This window comes from Fonsecaea monophora, assembly GCF_001642475.1.
Source record: "Fonsecaea monophora strain CBS 269.37 chromosome Unknown Scaff82, whole genome shotgun sequence".
NCBI classification, from domain to species: domain Eukaryota; kingdom Fungi; phylum Ascomycota; class Eurotiomycetes; order Chaetothyriales; family Herpotrichiellaceae; genus Fonsecaea; species Fonsecaea monophora.
In genome coordinates, this window is record NW_019174013.1 from 96,993 (window position 1) to 111,980 (window position 14,988).

Below are 14,988 nucleotides of genomic sequence, written 5' to 3' on the forward strand. Positions count from 1 at the left end.
TTGTCTTGCAGGTTTTCATTGGCGAGTCGCGTCAATTTCGACATGCTCTCACTGCGTTCTGATAAGATCTTTCCACGGTCGAGAGCCATGTCGAACCAACCCTATATAGCCGAGGAGATATGTCGAGGTTGAGTAGATTTGTGTGGCAACTCGGATTTGAGATCTAGTAAGCCAACGAGAAGTACCAAAGCGGTTTGCTTTCTGGACAACAGTTGTTCAAAGAAAGTTGCAGCCTTCTATCTGCCATTGCCTCCACATGTGTTCCACGGCTGACCGCAACGTCTCCGAATGATTGCACAGTACATGATACTCACCTCCCACCGTCCATGAACGGGCAAATGCATCTATATTTACGGCAATTTTGTCAAATTCTCGCGTCAGAAGGTTGCTCTGACCCGTTTCAGTCTGTCTCTTGGACACACCGTATACGTTACCGATGATTTTATAAGCCATGACAACCAAGCAGAGAACGTTCTTCTCCTCCATTGTGGCCTGCGTACCGGTTGATTTGTCGCTCACTATGCGGAGCCGTTGTTGAAGAGAGGCGCACCGAAGGTAGAACCTCATGGACTGCCAGTACAAGCGCAACAGGTCTATTCAATCCTAGAGAGGTAAGGTTTAAAGCAGACACTGGTCATGCGTTTCATCACTCCAGCCGAGCCCAGCCTGAGACTTTGTTTCAATGTTTTCCATCTCTTTGTTGTCTCTTTTCATATAGGACTGTCGGGATATTCAAAGCAGCAGTAGGAGCAGTGGTAGGGAGGAAAGAGGTTCTGTGTGACCTCGGCTGCATGGATGTATCGCTCGCCTGCTAGTGGTAATAAGCGAGCTCGGCTCACCAGAGGGCGGGTTGGATAGAGCCGAGAAGCAAGCAGTGCGGGTCACGACAAGGCTGCGGTGCGGACGCCACGGCCGCAGAGGCACCAGAGGGAATGATTATGTGTATTGAATTGTGGGCACAAGGAGTTGAAGGAAGTACCCTGGTGCCTGGGCACCTTGGCACCTTGGCACTCTTGGTCCTCCATATATCATTGACGTCTTCAGGACAACATCGGCTTCATTCCAGCCACATGCAACTCCGTTGCTGACACCAATGGATCCTTTATAACGCCGCTCTGAGTCACCACATATCCACCCTCACTCTCATTCTGGGACCACTTCCCGGCTGGGCCAAAGGTCAGCCTTACCTGCTAGGCTCGTGGTCAGACTCGTAGCCAAAACCAAGTCAATATCCGCATTGAGTCGTGGACATAACATAGCCATGTCAACTTCCAGACCTCAGCCATGTACCTCCTCGGAGCTTGTAATGCCTCGCCACGCCCTTATCAGGCAGAAGCTCCCCATCGGCCGCTGCTGACTCTCTGACCCAACCTCAGGGCGGTTCCTGAATCTTTCGAATATCGGCTGAAGTTGAGTGCAATCCACCAACCACAGCGGTCAGCCGTGGCCTCGTACGCTTCAGGCACATGTTCACATGCAAGCGCGTGGCTCCGAAGGGACCACACTAGAGGGCGATCTTTCCGGGCGATGACTTGACCTCTACCCCGATATACTCTGCTTACATGAGTGGCATCCATGAGGAATCCCGTCTGAAGCGGCATTTCTGTTGCCAGATCCGCTATGCTTCTGATGCTATGACATTTGCCATGATTTATAAGGGATGCTGTTCTTCTTCTGTCGGTTCAAGTGTCGTTAGATGTTTCCGGCAGGCACTTGCTGCTCTATTTTCCAGGCACACCTCCAAGACGTATAACACGTCATGCTCGATACAATCCGAGATGCACCTCTGGGCCAATTCCTCCGATGGATAACCCAGAATAGAATCCTCTTGTATCCTGATGAGCGAGAAGGATTCGTGTTACCAAAGCTGGTGAGCTGCCTACAGTCTCCGAGAGAGTTTCAGGGAATGACATGTGTTCCAGGCATCTGGTACTTCTGTCGAGGACGTTACGAACCCCGACAATTCTGTATCCGACCCAGTCGAGGCACAAAAGGAGAGCCCTGAAACACAGAGTTCGGAAAAAGCAGAGGACTCGAGACCGGATTCTGAGTTGGCGGACCTTGAAAAGGCTGGGGGGAGTAGCGGACCGTCGACACGCCCAACAAGAAGGTCAAACGATGAAAATTTAGAGCCTAGCCTCGCAAGACAACGGAGTCTGTCGTTCACAGAAGAACGTTACGCCTTGGATCAGCAACTGGAGCTGGAAAAAACCAACAGCAAGCCAATATCACTCTACAAATCGGCTGATGGCACCATTCTCGTTGACTGGTATACGACTGATGACCCAGAGAATCCGCAGAACTGGTCGCAGGCAAAGAAGCTCTTTATATTGGTTCAGATATGGTATGTTCTCTCTATGATCCTGGCCGCGTAACGATTGAGGCCGAGAAACTCACGTGAAGTTTGCAGCTTATACACCTTCGCCATGTATGGAGGTTCCAGTATCTACGTCGTCAGCGAAAGGCGAGTTTCTCCCCTACTATTCCGAATCCTTATACTGACGAACTTCTAGTGGGGTCATGCATAGATTCGGCGTTGGTGAAGCAGCAGCAGCAATGGGCCTTGCTATATATGTGATTGGATGTACGTTGGATCTCCTTCTTCTCTGCGAAGCCGATCCTGACCAAGTTCATTCCAGATGGAGTTGGCCCCCTGCTGTTCGCCCCCCTTTGTGAGATTCCTGCCATTGGCCGCAACGGAGTTTACACGCCTGCCTTTATCTTATTTACCATCATCTGTATCCCGACAGCGGTGGTAGACAATTACGCTGGTCTCTTGGTTCTTCGATTTCTACAAGGCTTTCTATCTAGCCCTTGCCTTGCCAATGGAGCTGCCTCAGTCAGTGATATGGTAAGTTTCCCCGGAGACTCAGACCCAAGGGAAGCACCCTAATTACCGTAGTTCTCCCTCCTGTTGCTCCCCGTCTATCTCTCCTCTTGGACGGGTGCTTGCTTTTGGGGCCCTGCTCTTGGACCGGTCATGGCGTCGTATGCCGTCAGTGCTAAAGGGTAATTTCCCCTCCTCCGTCTCATAGAACGCCCTCAGCTAATAAAAGTGCAGATGGAGGTGGTCGTTATGGGAGCTACTCTGGCTTAGCGCACCAATCCTGGTCGTCTACCTGATTGCTTTCCCTGAAACCTCTGGCGCTACAATTCTTCGACGACGAGCTGCGCGACTTCGGAAACTTACGGGCAGGACAGATCTACGGTCCCAGAGCGAGATCGACCAGGAACATATGAAGTACTCGGAAGTCTTCTTTGACGCCATCATTAAGCCGCTCGAGATCATGATGAAGGATCCTGCTGTCGCGTACACTAACCTCTATGTGAGCTCCCCTTGCCCCCCAGAAATAACCCCCAGAACAAGTGGCTACGACTCCCGCCTGTCTACTTCTTTCTGACTCCGCCATCGTGCCAATTTCCCAGAGCGCTCTTCTCTATGGCATCTACTATTCCTTTTTCGAGGCCTTCCCGCTAGTCTATGTGGGGATCTACGGTTTCAATCTCGGCGAACTGGGCTTGACTTTTGTGACCATCGGAGTGGGGTGTACGATTGCGGTCGTTGTCTACAACACATACCTGCTCCTCTACCTAGTGCCTGACATCATCAAAAACGGCCTGCGGGCACCGGAGCATCGGCTAGTACCTGCATTGTTTGGCGTCTGCACGTTGCCCGCGGGATTGTTCATGTTTGGTGAGTCGATCAATCCACTCGCATCTACGCCCAGAGTATGAAAGGCGCAGGTGCTGCATGAAGGGGCCCGCGGAACGAACGAAAGGAGAAAAGACTGAACGGTTCTGCTGACAAAATCTTCTCGTTATGAAATTATACAGGTTGGACATCTCGCCACGGCGTGCACTGGATAGTCAGCACCATCGGCGTGATAATCGTGGTTTGCTCCAACTTTGTCATCTTCCAGTGCATCTTCGTATATCTCCCGTTATCATACCCGCGCTACACCGCCTCGCTGCTTGCCTCCAACGACCTCTTCCGCTCGCTCTTTGCCGCCGGCACCGTCATCTTCTCCCGACCTATGTTCGTCAATCTGGGAATTGGTCCCGGTATTAGTCTGCTTGCAGGGCTGGCGTGTGCTGGGGTGGTCGGTATGTTTTTGCTGTGGAGGATCGGTGGTATGCTGAGGGCAAGGAGTAAGTTCGCGGTGGGTTAGGTTGACATGGGGGCACGCATCATCGGTGCAGAGAAAAACGGACGGACGTTCGCTTGAATCTTGATGTGGCGATAGAAGAGTGGAGGGGGGGGAGAGGGAGAGGGAGAGACAGGGCCACTAGATTATGGTTGGTGGGAGAGCAGAGCGGCGAATTTAGGAAATAGGAAAAGAGCGGTAGGTGGGTTGGAGACAGGTGTCCGGGATGGCTGTATTATACGTATATCGGGTGGATATGTGAACAAGGTATATTTGCATACGGCCTGTATCCAAAGGCCTTGGAAAACAAAACAAGACGATATGAAACGCTCCCACGCTACTGTTCACTTTACACGGCATCTCCCTCGACTGTCTGCAACGGGACATAGTTGCCCCGTTCTCTCTCTTGTGCTCTTCTCCGCGTCGCCACTCCCTCGAGTCTCTCGAACATGGACTCGGCAACGCCTTGGACTCTGCCCATCCAGCCGCCGTCATTCATCAGCTTCTTTCTCCTCTTTGCTCCGATCACGGGCGCACTGTATCTGTCACCTTCCATCTTCAAAGCTTCGACACTCAGCCACTTGGGCCTGCCGACCCACCGCAGCGCCAACGAGCTCAGCGTGACAGAAATGCTGCTGAACATCATCGCCGTGGCGCTCATCAAAGGGGGCATATGGTAGCCAAGCGGTAAGAAAATACCCATTGCGAATGGTAGTCCGATAACGTTGTACGCACAGGCCCAGATCAGATTGATCTTGATCCGTCGGAAAATGACACGGCACAAATGAAGAGCAGTCGGGATATTGAGAAGATCATCCGAGCGCATTATCACAATGTCTGCGGCCTCGACTGCGATGTCGCTCCCAGAAACGAGACCCATACCGACATTGGCGGTTGCAAGAGCCGGAGAGTCGTTGATCCCATCCCCGACCATAGCGACAATTTCCCCTTGAGACTGCAGGTCTGAGACGATGGACTGCTTTTCACCTGGAGAAACAGATGCGCGAATGCATTCTCGAGGGATCCCCACTAATTCAGCAATGGAAAGTGCCGTGTTATATGTGTCTCCAGTGACGAGGCTGGTAGAAATACCCATCTTGTGCAAGGCGGTAATAGCAGCAGGGGCAGTAGGTTTAAGCGTGTCAGAGAGGCCGATATACCCAGCATATTGCCCATTAATCGCGACATAGATAGTTGTTATTCCGGTCTTCGATTTCCTTCGGGTTGTGGGAGACAGAGCTGCATTGATCGAGCTCTCAACATCTGCCGGGATGTCGATCTTCTTGTTGGCCAAAAACGTAGAGTTGCCGACATAGACTTTGTATTTAGTTTCGTCCCCTGGATTGTTGAGCTCGATGATGGCGGATACTCCCTGACCTACGGTGACACCAAAGGTGCCAACCTGGCCGGGGAATCCTTCCTCTGCTTCGAGGCCGAGTTTCTCCCTGGCAGCTAGAACAATGGATTTCGCAATGGGGTGTTCAGACCCTGTCTCGGCGAGACCAACGAGTGTCCACCACAGCTTCTGACGCCATTCGTTGGAGCTCCAGACAGCTGCATAGCTGCTATCGGCAACATTGAGCTTCCCAAAAGTCAGAGTACCGGTCTTGTCCAGGATGATATGCGTGACGCGGGTTGCCGTTTCAAGAGCGGCACCTCCTTTGACCAAAATTCCCAGTTGCGAAGCAGTCCCAGTTCCCACCATGACTGCCGTTGGGGTTGCTAATCCAAGGGCACAAGGGCAAGCGAAGACAATGACTGAGATGCAAAGCTTCAGGCAGACCATGAACTTGCCGCCATTCTGTTGATCTGTAAAGATTTTGGGAGGGTTGGGCAGGACGTGGCTCAAGATCATCCAGCCCACAAAGGTGATCAATCCGAGAAGAATGATGACGGGCACAAAGTAACCAGCAACAAGGTCGGCCATCCGCTGGATAGGTGCCCGGCTCGTCTGGGCCTCTTGGACAAGATTGACAATTTGGCTCAGTTGTGTATCCTTTCCCGCACGTGTGACTTTGAAGTCAATCTTGCCGGCGCCATTGACGGTACCCGCAATGAGTGTGCTACCCTTCTTCTTCTGTATAGGCATAGGTTCACCAGTGACCATGCTTTCGTCCACAAAGCTCTCTCCACGGGTAACGACTCCATCAGCGGGTATCTTGTCCCCAGGTCGAAGGATGACAACATCTCCGACCTCGATCAGTTCGGTTGGGATGGTCTTTTCTATCGCGGAGGGACCAGAAGAGCCTGATGGGCCGGGACCTGATGGAACTCTCCTCAAATCGTTGGTTGGCGTTTTCTCGAGCACAGGAGACGATGGAGCTGTCCAGGCATCGGCAAGCTTCTCCGCGTATAGAGGGTCCTCATATATGGTTGCCATGCTTGGAGCCAGAGACATCAACTGTGATAGAGCTCTGGAGGTCTGCCCCTTGGCTCGATTTTCGAGCCATCGTCCGAGAGTAATGAATGTGATGAGCATGGTGCTAGTGTCGAAGATAGTGCTAGGTTTATTGTGAGGGGGTATCAAGACTGCCACAATGACGGCAAAACAACTGAAGAAAAAAGCCGTCGAGGTACCCAAGACAATCAGCACATCCATGGTTGGCGACCTGTGCTTCAAACTTTTGAACGCTGAAACATAAAAACGCTTTCCAATGCCAAACTGTACAGGAAGTGTCAGGGCGAGGCAAATAACGTCACCCAAAAGAAGGCCTGGAATAATCTCAATGCCTCCAAAATTGATCGATGGGAAGAACATAGGTATAATCATGCTGATCAAAAGCACGGGAATGGCGCAGCTCAGGGATGTAAGAAATGCTCTCTTCCATTCCTGGATTTCTTTTGTTTTGGCGAGAGATTCCAGCTGAGCATTATTGTCTTCCATTTCTGCAACCAGGGCATTGAATCCAGCGTCCTCAATGACCGCGACAATCATTCGAAGACCGGCAACGGTAGGATCATAGGTGATGGTGGCGCGCGACGTGGAAAGACTGATCACCGCACTTTTGACTCCTGGTTTTGATCTCAGGATGTTTTCGAGCTCAGTGGCAGTTTGTCCGTCTGGTAAACCATAAATCTTGAGCTGCTGGGAAATGTAGGTTGAGCTCTGTAGATTGGCCTCAGCTTGCGAGGACACAATCTTAGCATCGAAACCGGCATCTTCAATGAGTTCGACGATCTTCTCGGAAGGAAGGGTGACGGGATCATGAGAAATGACTGCTCGTTCTGCGAGAAGGCTTATGTTGAACTTGACCAGACCAGGAACGTTTTTGAAAGCGCCTTCGACGGAAGAGGTGCAAGCACCGCAAGTCATGCCCTCAATAGCAACGGTGGTAGTCCACGTCTGCGACTGGCCGTTGGCCTCTGCATTCCCAGCTGTAGGCCTAAGAGTGTCTTGAGTTTTTGAGTCAATCACGGTGGCATCAAAGCCTCGGTCTTCAATAATCTCGGCCAGTGCATCGGCATTGATGATATTTGCGTCATGCTGGACGATGGCGCGCTCCGCCAGAAGGGAAACATTCATGCTTTTCACGCCCGGCACATTCTTGAAGCCGGCCTCAACAGCGGAAGTGCATGCCCCGCAAGTCATTCCTTGTATGGATATCGTTGTGGTGGTGAGCTGGGACTCTGAGCTGGATACTCCAGTCGAAATCGACAGAGTGGGAGGTTTGGGCATATCTGTAGATAGAACTTCGGCATCGAACCCACGATCCTCAATGATCTCTGCGATCTGCTCGGGAGACAACTTCTTCGGATCGTGATGTACCACGGCTCTTCCCATCATTAAGCTGACCGATACAGCACCGGCACCTTCAACGTCCTTGAACCCTGACTCTATTGCGGAGGTGCATGCACCACAAGTCATGCCATCGACTTTGAGGGTTGTGGTAGCCATATGCGCCGGGGTCGGCGCATGTTGCGGCGCCTCGTGGCCGCTGTCACTGACAAGACTCATCGTAGCGAACGTTCGTGGGATTAACAGCAGGGCTGAGAGAGAGAGACAATCATAAACGCATCGTTCGAGGGGCACGCGTTCGGGGGCCGACTTCGGAGCAGGAAAAAGGAAGTCGAAAACGGAGGTGGTGCAGATCGCGCAGAAAACGAGAAAGGGCTTTAAAAGAGTGTATTGAGAGAACGGAGTGCGAAGATGATATGTAAGCGGCCTTGAGGCGTTCGCGAGCGGACCGAAACGTGTGAAGTCAGAAGTCAGACGGGGACTTGAAGCTGAGAAATGCCTGGAGAGCGAGATTGAGGCCTGAAACCGAAAAGTGACACCATCGACGGATTGGGTCAGAGAAACACCCCTGATTTAGTATCACGCCACCTCTAGCCGCATCAGGGCATCTTCAGGCTGGAGGGTAGCCTCGCCTCGGTACAGATCACGAGAGAATTGGCAATATTGGCGTATCTAACCAAAATGGCATTTAACAAGTCATGATCATCGCTGGTGCGACATGAAATCAAGTCGCAGAGTTGAAACTGCTACCAACCACCCGCAACCCAGCCACCAGCCTCAAAACCATGTAATTAAATAAGCCTGGACCACGTGCAAATCTCAGCCTCGTTTGTTGCCAAGCCCTGTCCTCTGCCCGCAGTGACAGCCTCGTCTTCCAGTTCGCAGGCTGAGTATCAATCCCCACGCTCTTCTCCCACCTTCGCATCAATCCCTCTGTCCTTTCGCTCTTCCCACCTCTGCGTAAGATGGATCAGTCACAGACAAAAGCTCTCGCTGCGATTCAGCCTTTTGTTCACCTCGCCACTACCACAAAAACTCCATCACCACGCTTTATTGCTGAACTGATCAAAAACGCAATCTCCGCTCCCGGGGCCTACATCTTCACCGAGCTTCTTCAACTACCTGTGATACAGAGCTTGAGAGGCACGCAAGGGGAGTCTTGGTTGAAATTGTTGGAAGTCTTCAGTTGGGGAACGTATGAGGAGTTCAAAGGTACACTTTAAGGGAACATACCGGTAACGCATATGCTGATGGACCTATGTGTTTAGCCGACCCATCTCTTCCACCCCTCGATGAAGCTCAGACCTTCAAACTGCGCCAGCTTAGTCTTCTGACTTTGGCCTCGCCATTTGCCCCCACTAGCATGAACACAACAGCCAATGCTTTGACCTACCCTGGGCTGCTTGCGACCCTCCTGCTTTCTACCTCCCAAGAGCTAGAATATCTGGTGACACAGTCGATCTATTCCGGTCTCCTCACTGCCCGCCTCAGTCCCACATCGAGTCCCCCCACCGTACACATCATGTCCGTTGCCCCTCTTCGCGATCTGCGCCCTCACTCCCTCCCCGTACTCTGGCAGATCCTACAGACATGGGAATCACGCTGCACCGCCGTCGTGAGCGACCTCGAAGCGCAAATTTCCGCTATCCGAGCAACCGCTCAGCAGAGAGCGTTACAAGAAAGAGCCCGTCAGAACGAGGTAGATTCTCTAGTCCTCAGCACTGATCGACAGCAAACATCAAGCGATAATGGCGTCACGTCAGGAAACGGAAGGGCAGGGCGTTCCGCCGGATTTGGTGTAGGCCAACGTCCTCCGAGCAAGCGAGACCTCGATCAGCAGATGGAAGGCGAGGGTGACGACGTGGACGATGATTACGACGAGAGCAAGATGGATCTGGACGAAGGTGTCAGTGAGGGCACAGGTATCTTCGGAGGCCCTGCGTCGCGAGGCGGAGGGAGTGGGGGATCAAGGGGTGCAAAGCGAAACCGTGGACGAGGCTCGTCAAAATGATCCCTTGGGCCAGTATATTGACACTGATTGCATCTTGAAGACCGAGTGCATGGTTATCATGCGGCACAAGTCTGATGATTCAGGGATGCTTGTCAATGGAGATGTCCAGGACGGAGCCCGCAGTGTCGAGACAAAGTGCTCACATGTTCTGAAACCAGGACACCCAGGAATCAAAGCACATCTGGAGGACAAAGTTGTTTGGTTGGCTCGTGGGTTTGATCTGGGACAAGATCCAACGACCGGGTTTCTGTTCCTGCACGACACATCACGCCAACCGCATACCATTCCACCTGCTGCTCCGGATCAACTGAATTCAGCCCGAGCGCATCTGCGCCAGACGGTACACATACAATGCATGCTAATGCTCCCGTGGCGCCTCGAGGGGGATATCAACAACACTAGGCCCACCGATCCCGCCATGATAGACAGATATGTCCTGGGAAGATCCAATAGACGAGATACACGATAATGAAGGATGATGAAGTAACGAGATCCCTCTCACCTTGCTCACTCTGCCCTGCTTTACAACTACTTTTGCTTTGCTGTGTTGTACCGCGTTGTTTCTGCTCTGCTCTAGCATGGCCTACCATTATCCTTTTCTTCAAAGGCATCCATTTATTACCTCTAATATCCGCACCTGCAGAACACAACAGCGGCAAAGGCAGGAGTTGAAGAACTCAATCTACGACCATTTCGGGCATACAAAAGGCTCATGTGACCAGTTTTTCTCTTTTGCCAGTTTTTGCATAGCTAACAGCATACATATCCAAGCTCCATGTATCTTTCCTGTTGTTTTGATCTGCTGCCTCAAGCCTGGGACGTTGTGTTGCGAGATATCGTGCTCTGTGGAGGCGGGCGTTTTGCCATGTCTGCAATCACTGTGTCTTCCAGTCTCCATGTATTTCATCGTTTGTCGCAGTTAGATTGATGGGGTGCACGATGTCCATTCGCCATGGCTGACTCCGTCAACGCCTGTTGTTTCCGAAGCAAAACAGGACCTCCCATTGCTCGTTCTCAGCGCCGCTGGACATTAAGCATGCAACCTCCCACCACGCATCGGCCCCAACCACCCTCCAAACACACAAAACGCCGAACCTACCGCTGTCATTTACATCACTCCGAAGTCGTCACATGTCCACTGATCCCTAGAACCTCGTACCCGGAACAAATATAAACAGGACACTCAATGCCACCGCCGCCGCCGCAAACATCAAGAATGCCATGGTCGCTCGCGTCAGAAGCAATCGCCGCACAAACGGCTCCCTGACGCGCGACCAGTTCATCCACGTGTATTCACTAAATCCCAGGTAAGCGGCAACGATGTCGAGCTTGTATTGGTAGGAGACGAGGAAGTAGCAGCCGATTGTGAAAGGAAGGATAAGCTAAACGGTTCGGTCAGTGGGATGAACTGCAAATGAACTTGAACACGGAAGCCTTACCCAGCAGCGAGTAGCCCTCGATCTGTCCCTCAGAATCATGTAATAGCCGGCCCAAAACCCAGCCATTAAGCTCGCCAGACCAATGGCGAGTCTGATCAACACACTCAATGGGACTAGATTTCCCAAGGCTTTGGCCTGCAAAAAGCCTGGGAATGCATCCCTTTCCATCGCCTGGAAGACGTAGTCCTTGGCATCATCAAACACCTCTGGGTCGTCTCGTCCTTCCTCCTCAATTGCCCGAATGATCCTGTTCAGCATGGTGTCTGGCAGGACGATCTCTCGCTCCGAGCCGGGCAAGACAAAAGTGTAGAGAATCTTCTCCGCACTGGCTTTAATGTCGGCCCTAGCGACACTATGTCCAGGGGAATTCGAGTCCGTCCGCACTTCAGGGGTGGAGTATGTCGGCTGTGGAAGTTCTGAAGGTGAGGGTCGGTCACCGGAGGGACGACCGAGGTTTCTTGAATTGGCTGACCCCAAGCTATGTGAAGGTGAGTGATCAGTAGCACCACCACCCTCTCCTCTGCTTCGAGGTGGCTTGGCACCTGCTGCGCCGTTATCTGATCTCAAGATGGCAGACACCCTTGATTCTTGTCCACTCTTTCTCGCGTCTATTCCTTCACCCAGTTCAAACTGATCGAGTAATGCCGAAGACCTTTTGCTGGTGGTGGTCTTTTCCATCTCCGGCGTGTCGACGAGCATCGAACGGCGCAGTTCTCGGACATAGTGGCGGCACAAGGACATGTGTTGGGATACATCGAGCCTGTTGAATGAGTCAGAATTGATTTACACCTTGATTTCATGTCGACAACAAACCAGAAGTCCAGGTAATCCACCGAGCGTTGTTGGTCGCGCATGTAAATGTAGAATGAAAATAGATCAACCGGAGCTAGCGTCCTTCTTCCCAAAACCTCCATCAGAGTAGGCAGTCGGTTGCGGACCTCGACATCCTCACCCCGGCTCCCTGGATGTGCCATCGTGTTTGTTGATCTCGTGACGCGCAAAGTGAACCGGTGCACTCGGGGGAAGGTGAATGATGTCAACAGACAAGAGGTCGCGACGTTTTCGAGATGGAAGGGGTTGGTTTCAGAGAACGGGGCTCTTCTCGGTGGGATCGATGCAAAGACCACCAGAGGTGCAGTCCAAGTGACGTGAGGACTAAGTTACGGGGTCGCGAGTGGGAGGCTGGTGGATCTTGGATTACATGGTGGACATTGTTGGCAAACAGACAATAGCGAGCGTGTCGAAGAGAATTCAACGAGCGGAGAAGGGGTGTAGAGGTACAGCAAGACGTGGAAAGTCCCGTTTTTGTCTTGTCTTGTCGAAGTTGAGGGTTGAAAAGGTGGTTAATTGTGGGAGAAGCAGGGAAGGGAGCGACCTTTGGGTAACGGAACCTTGAATTGGGATGCGACCGGGGCAACCCCCTGCATCTCCCTTTTGGAGCATCTGATTGGTTCCCTTCCTGGTCCGAACAATCTGCACGTCTCCGGAGTTTTGTCTTTGGCATCAGCCACAGAGGTTGCACATGTCGTTCGTCATCTCGATACTACTGAGAACTAGTTGTGTTGCTGGTGACTTGGACTTGGCCAATCTCATAATTGGCACCTATGGCAGTGGCTTGTGCAACGGCTTTATAAGTACGTGGTTGCGTGACAGGAGAACGTGTTGTTTGCGTGCTACCATCTTTCATTGTCATGTCTTCATGTATAAAGGTCCAAAAAAAAAGCCATTCATACTGTTTGGGTATCATGTTATGTGCATGCAATAAACCGAGCGAGATCATAATGCTGTGTTTTGGTAGTGTCATCGTCCGCTTCTCTGCGCCAATCCCGCCCAAACGAAAGCCACCCCCAAAGCCATGAAATCGGCACCAACCGCATTGCATGCCTGTAGAAAATTCGCCAGCAAATTGGTGCTTATTCTGCAAGGTGCTATACAATCCACGTCAGTGTGTCGGAACTCCGAATCATTGTCAGGGTATCAACCACTCACCGACCATTCCGGAATATTCTTGATCTGTTGCCACATGAACTTTTCCAGTTTGTTTGCGCTCTTCGCGTATGGTGTGGTCTCGTTGTTATAGCGCCGGCAATTGTCAAAGATTAGTTTGGCATCCTTGATGAAATCTTCTGGTCTGGGATATAGGTCGTTCTGCAGCCGTTCCTCCATTGTTGACAGGTCCATTGGCTCCTTGATTACTTCATAGTAATCGGGAACTTCATCCTTGTTAACCGGCTGAGCGAAAGGCCAGGCTGCAGTATGATTCTGCATGTCGTTGAGCAAGTGAAGAAGCTGATTATAGTTTGGACCGTGTCGAGGTTGCCGGGAGAGCTCATCCATCGAAGGTGACCAGCCAGACTCTTTGATCGCCGGAATTGACATCGGGTCTATCTCGACGATCCCGTTCTTCCACTGTGCTGGCGGGGGATGAACAATGTGAGACTTACTCACTGCTCGGATCTTAGCCATGACTGCCTCCTTCTGCTTTTGGAGCATTCGAGGGGCCTGCAGATAGCGGATCTTGGGCAACATGCTGCATTGCATGATTGTACCACCTTCGTAGTCTTTTATGTATCCCATCCAGATCGACTTTTCGAGAGTAATCTCCTTTGTAAAGCCCTGCTTCTTGAAGTAGCCGATCGCATAGTTGTCGGCGTAGGTCAGGAAATACATAATCGGTGAAGTGGCCTTGACATAGTCCTTCAAGTGCGCCATCAGATGAGCACCGTACCCCTTGACCTGCTGATCTGACGAGATCGCGCAGAAGACAATCTCAGCAAACCTTCTCGAGTTGAACGGTCGGTAGGTTATACCTCCAACCACCTCAAGCGGCTGCTTGACAATAGCGATGGATAGATGTGTTTTATCGTAGACCAGGCGAGCGATGTAGTCTTTGGGCATCTTAGGCAGTTGCTTCTGAAAGATACATTTCAACCCGGTCAAGATGATGTTACTCTCCCTCGAATTATCATTGTTGACCACCCTGAACTCAATAAGTCCTTGTTTCTCTTCAACGACGGCTGGCTTCTCGGGGAAATCGACTGGTGTAGGAGTGATGGGAGGATCCGCATCGGACTGCTCAAAGACGAAGTTAGCGTTGTTTGTCCCCAGTGAGATACGCTCAGTCTGTGAAGAACAGCGATGTAAAAGATCGTGGTCTTCAAGGTATGAAAGGGATAAAGTGGAATCCGAGTCCACAGAGACGTTTGTTCTGAAGCGATAAAGATTATCGTCGGGCGGGAACATTCCCGCTGGGGGAAGATTGAAAGGCATGATGATCGTGGTCGGAGGGTGCTGGTGGATTTACCTCTTCATGTTTGATGCCATTCTCCAGAGCCGGTGACTCGGTTCTGGCCTTTTTGGAGCGAGAGGACGCCGCATCCTCAGATGCCTTCCTCTTTGTATCTGCGTCATTCACCAAATCAGTACACGTGCACATGTCATTCTGCCACACCCAGAGGTTCTCACGTTCACCGTTTATAGGCGCCATCGCGGCAATACCAATGTGCTGGATATACTGAACAGTCCCAACATAACACGTCGCGGGCGTGTTAAAGGGTGTCGTCGCAATCTAAGAGAGACTTGAAGTTGAGAGGCGATCTCGGCCGCGGTTACAAGAACGCTGAGACGATTATTGCCAGATATGGATTAGCGCATAAC

General features: G+C 51.7%; 5 protein-coding genes across 5 annotated transcripts; 2 read left to right on the forward strand and 3 right to left on the reverse strand.

Moving 5' to 3' along the window:
- Nucleotides 1-1,759: 1,759 nt before the first annotated feature.
- Nucleotides 1,760-4,169, forward strand: AYO21_08944 (hypothetical protein; the record flags this gene model as incomplete). Its single annotated transcript, XM_022658884.1, has 8 exons — nucleotides 1,760-1,870; nucleotides 1,923-2,344; nucleotides 2,514-2,584; nucleotides 2,640-2,851; nucleotides 2,903-3,009; nucleotides 3,062-3,326; nucleotides 3,427-3,694; nucleotides 3,835-4,169. The coding sequence occupies 8 exons, from the start codon at nucleotides 1,760-1,762 to the stop codon at nucleotides 4,167-4,169; spliced, it is 1,791 nt and encodes a 596-aa protein (XP_022508823.1).
- Nucleotides 4,170-4,494: 325 nt separating this feature from the next.
- AYO21_08945 (hypothetical protein) lies at nucleotides 4,495-8,100 on the reverse strand (the record flags this gene model as incomplete). Its single annotated transcript, XM_022658885.1, has 1 exon — nucleotides 4,495-8,100. One exon carries the CDS (start codon nucleotides 8,098-8,100, stop codon nucleotides 4,495-4,497), a length of 3,606 nt encoding a protein of 1,201 aa, XP_022508824.1.
- A 746-nt stretch (nucleotides 8,101-8,846) lies between these two features.
- Nucleotides 8,847-9,892, forward strand: AYO21_08946 (hypothetical protein; the record flags this gene model as incomplete). The annotated part of the gene is made up of 2 exons (XM_022658886.1): nucleotides 8,847-9,093; nucleotides 9,150-9,892. The coding sequence occupies 2 exons, from the start codon at nucleotides 8,847-8,849 to the stop codon at nucleotides 9,890-9,892; spliced, it is 990 nt and encodes a 329-aa protein (XP_022508825.1).
- Nucleotides 9,893-11,037: 1,145 nt separating this feature from the next.
- AYO21_08947 (hypothetical protein) lies at nucleotides 11,038-12,305 on the reverse strand (the record flags this gene model as incomplete). The annotated part of the gene is made up of 3 exons (XM_022658887.1): nucleotides 11,038-11,274; nucleotides 11,332-12,091; nucleotides 12,145-12,305. The coding sequence occupies 3 exons, from the start codon at nucleotides 12,303-12,305 to the stop codon at nucleotides 11,038-11,040; spliced, it is 1,158 nt and encodes a 385-aa protein (XP_022508826.1).
- A 939-nt stretch (nucleotides 12,306-13,244) lies between these two features.
- On the reverse strand, nucleotides 13,245-14,818 carry AYO21_08948 (hypothetical protein; the record flags this gene model as incomplete). Its single annotated transcript, XM_022658888.1, has 3 exons — nucleotides 13,245-13,259; nucleotides 13,321-14,454; nucleotides 14,636-14,818. 3 exons carry the CDS (start codon nucleotides 14,816-14,818, stop codon nucleotides 13,245-13,247), a joined length of 1,332 nt encoding a protein of 443 aa, XP_022508827.1.
- Nucleotides 14,819-14,988: the final 170 nt, after the last annotated feature.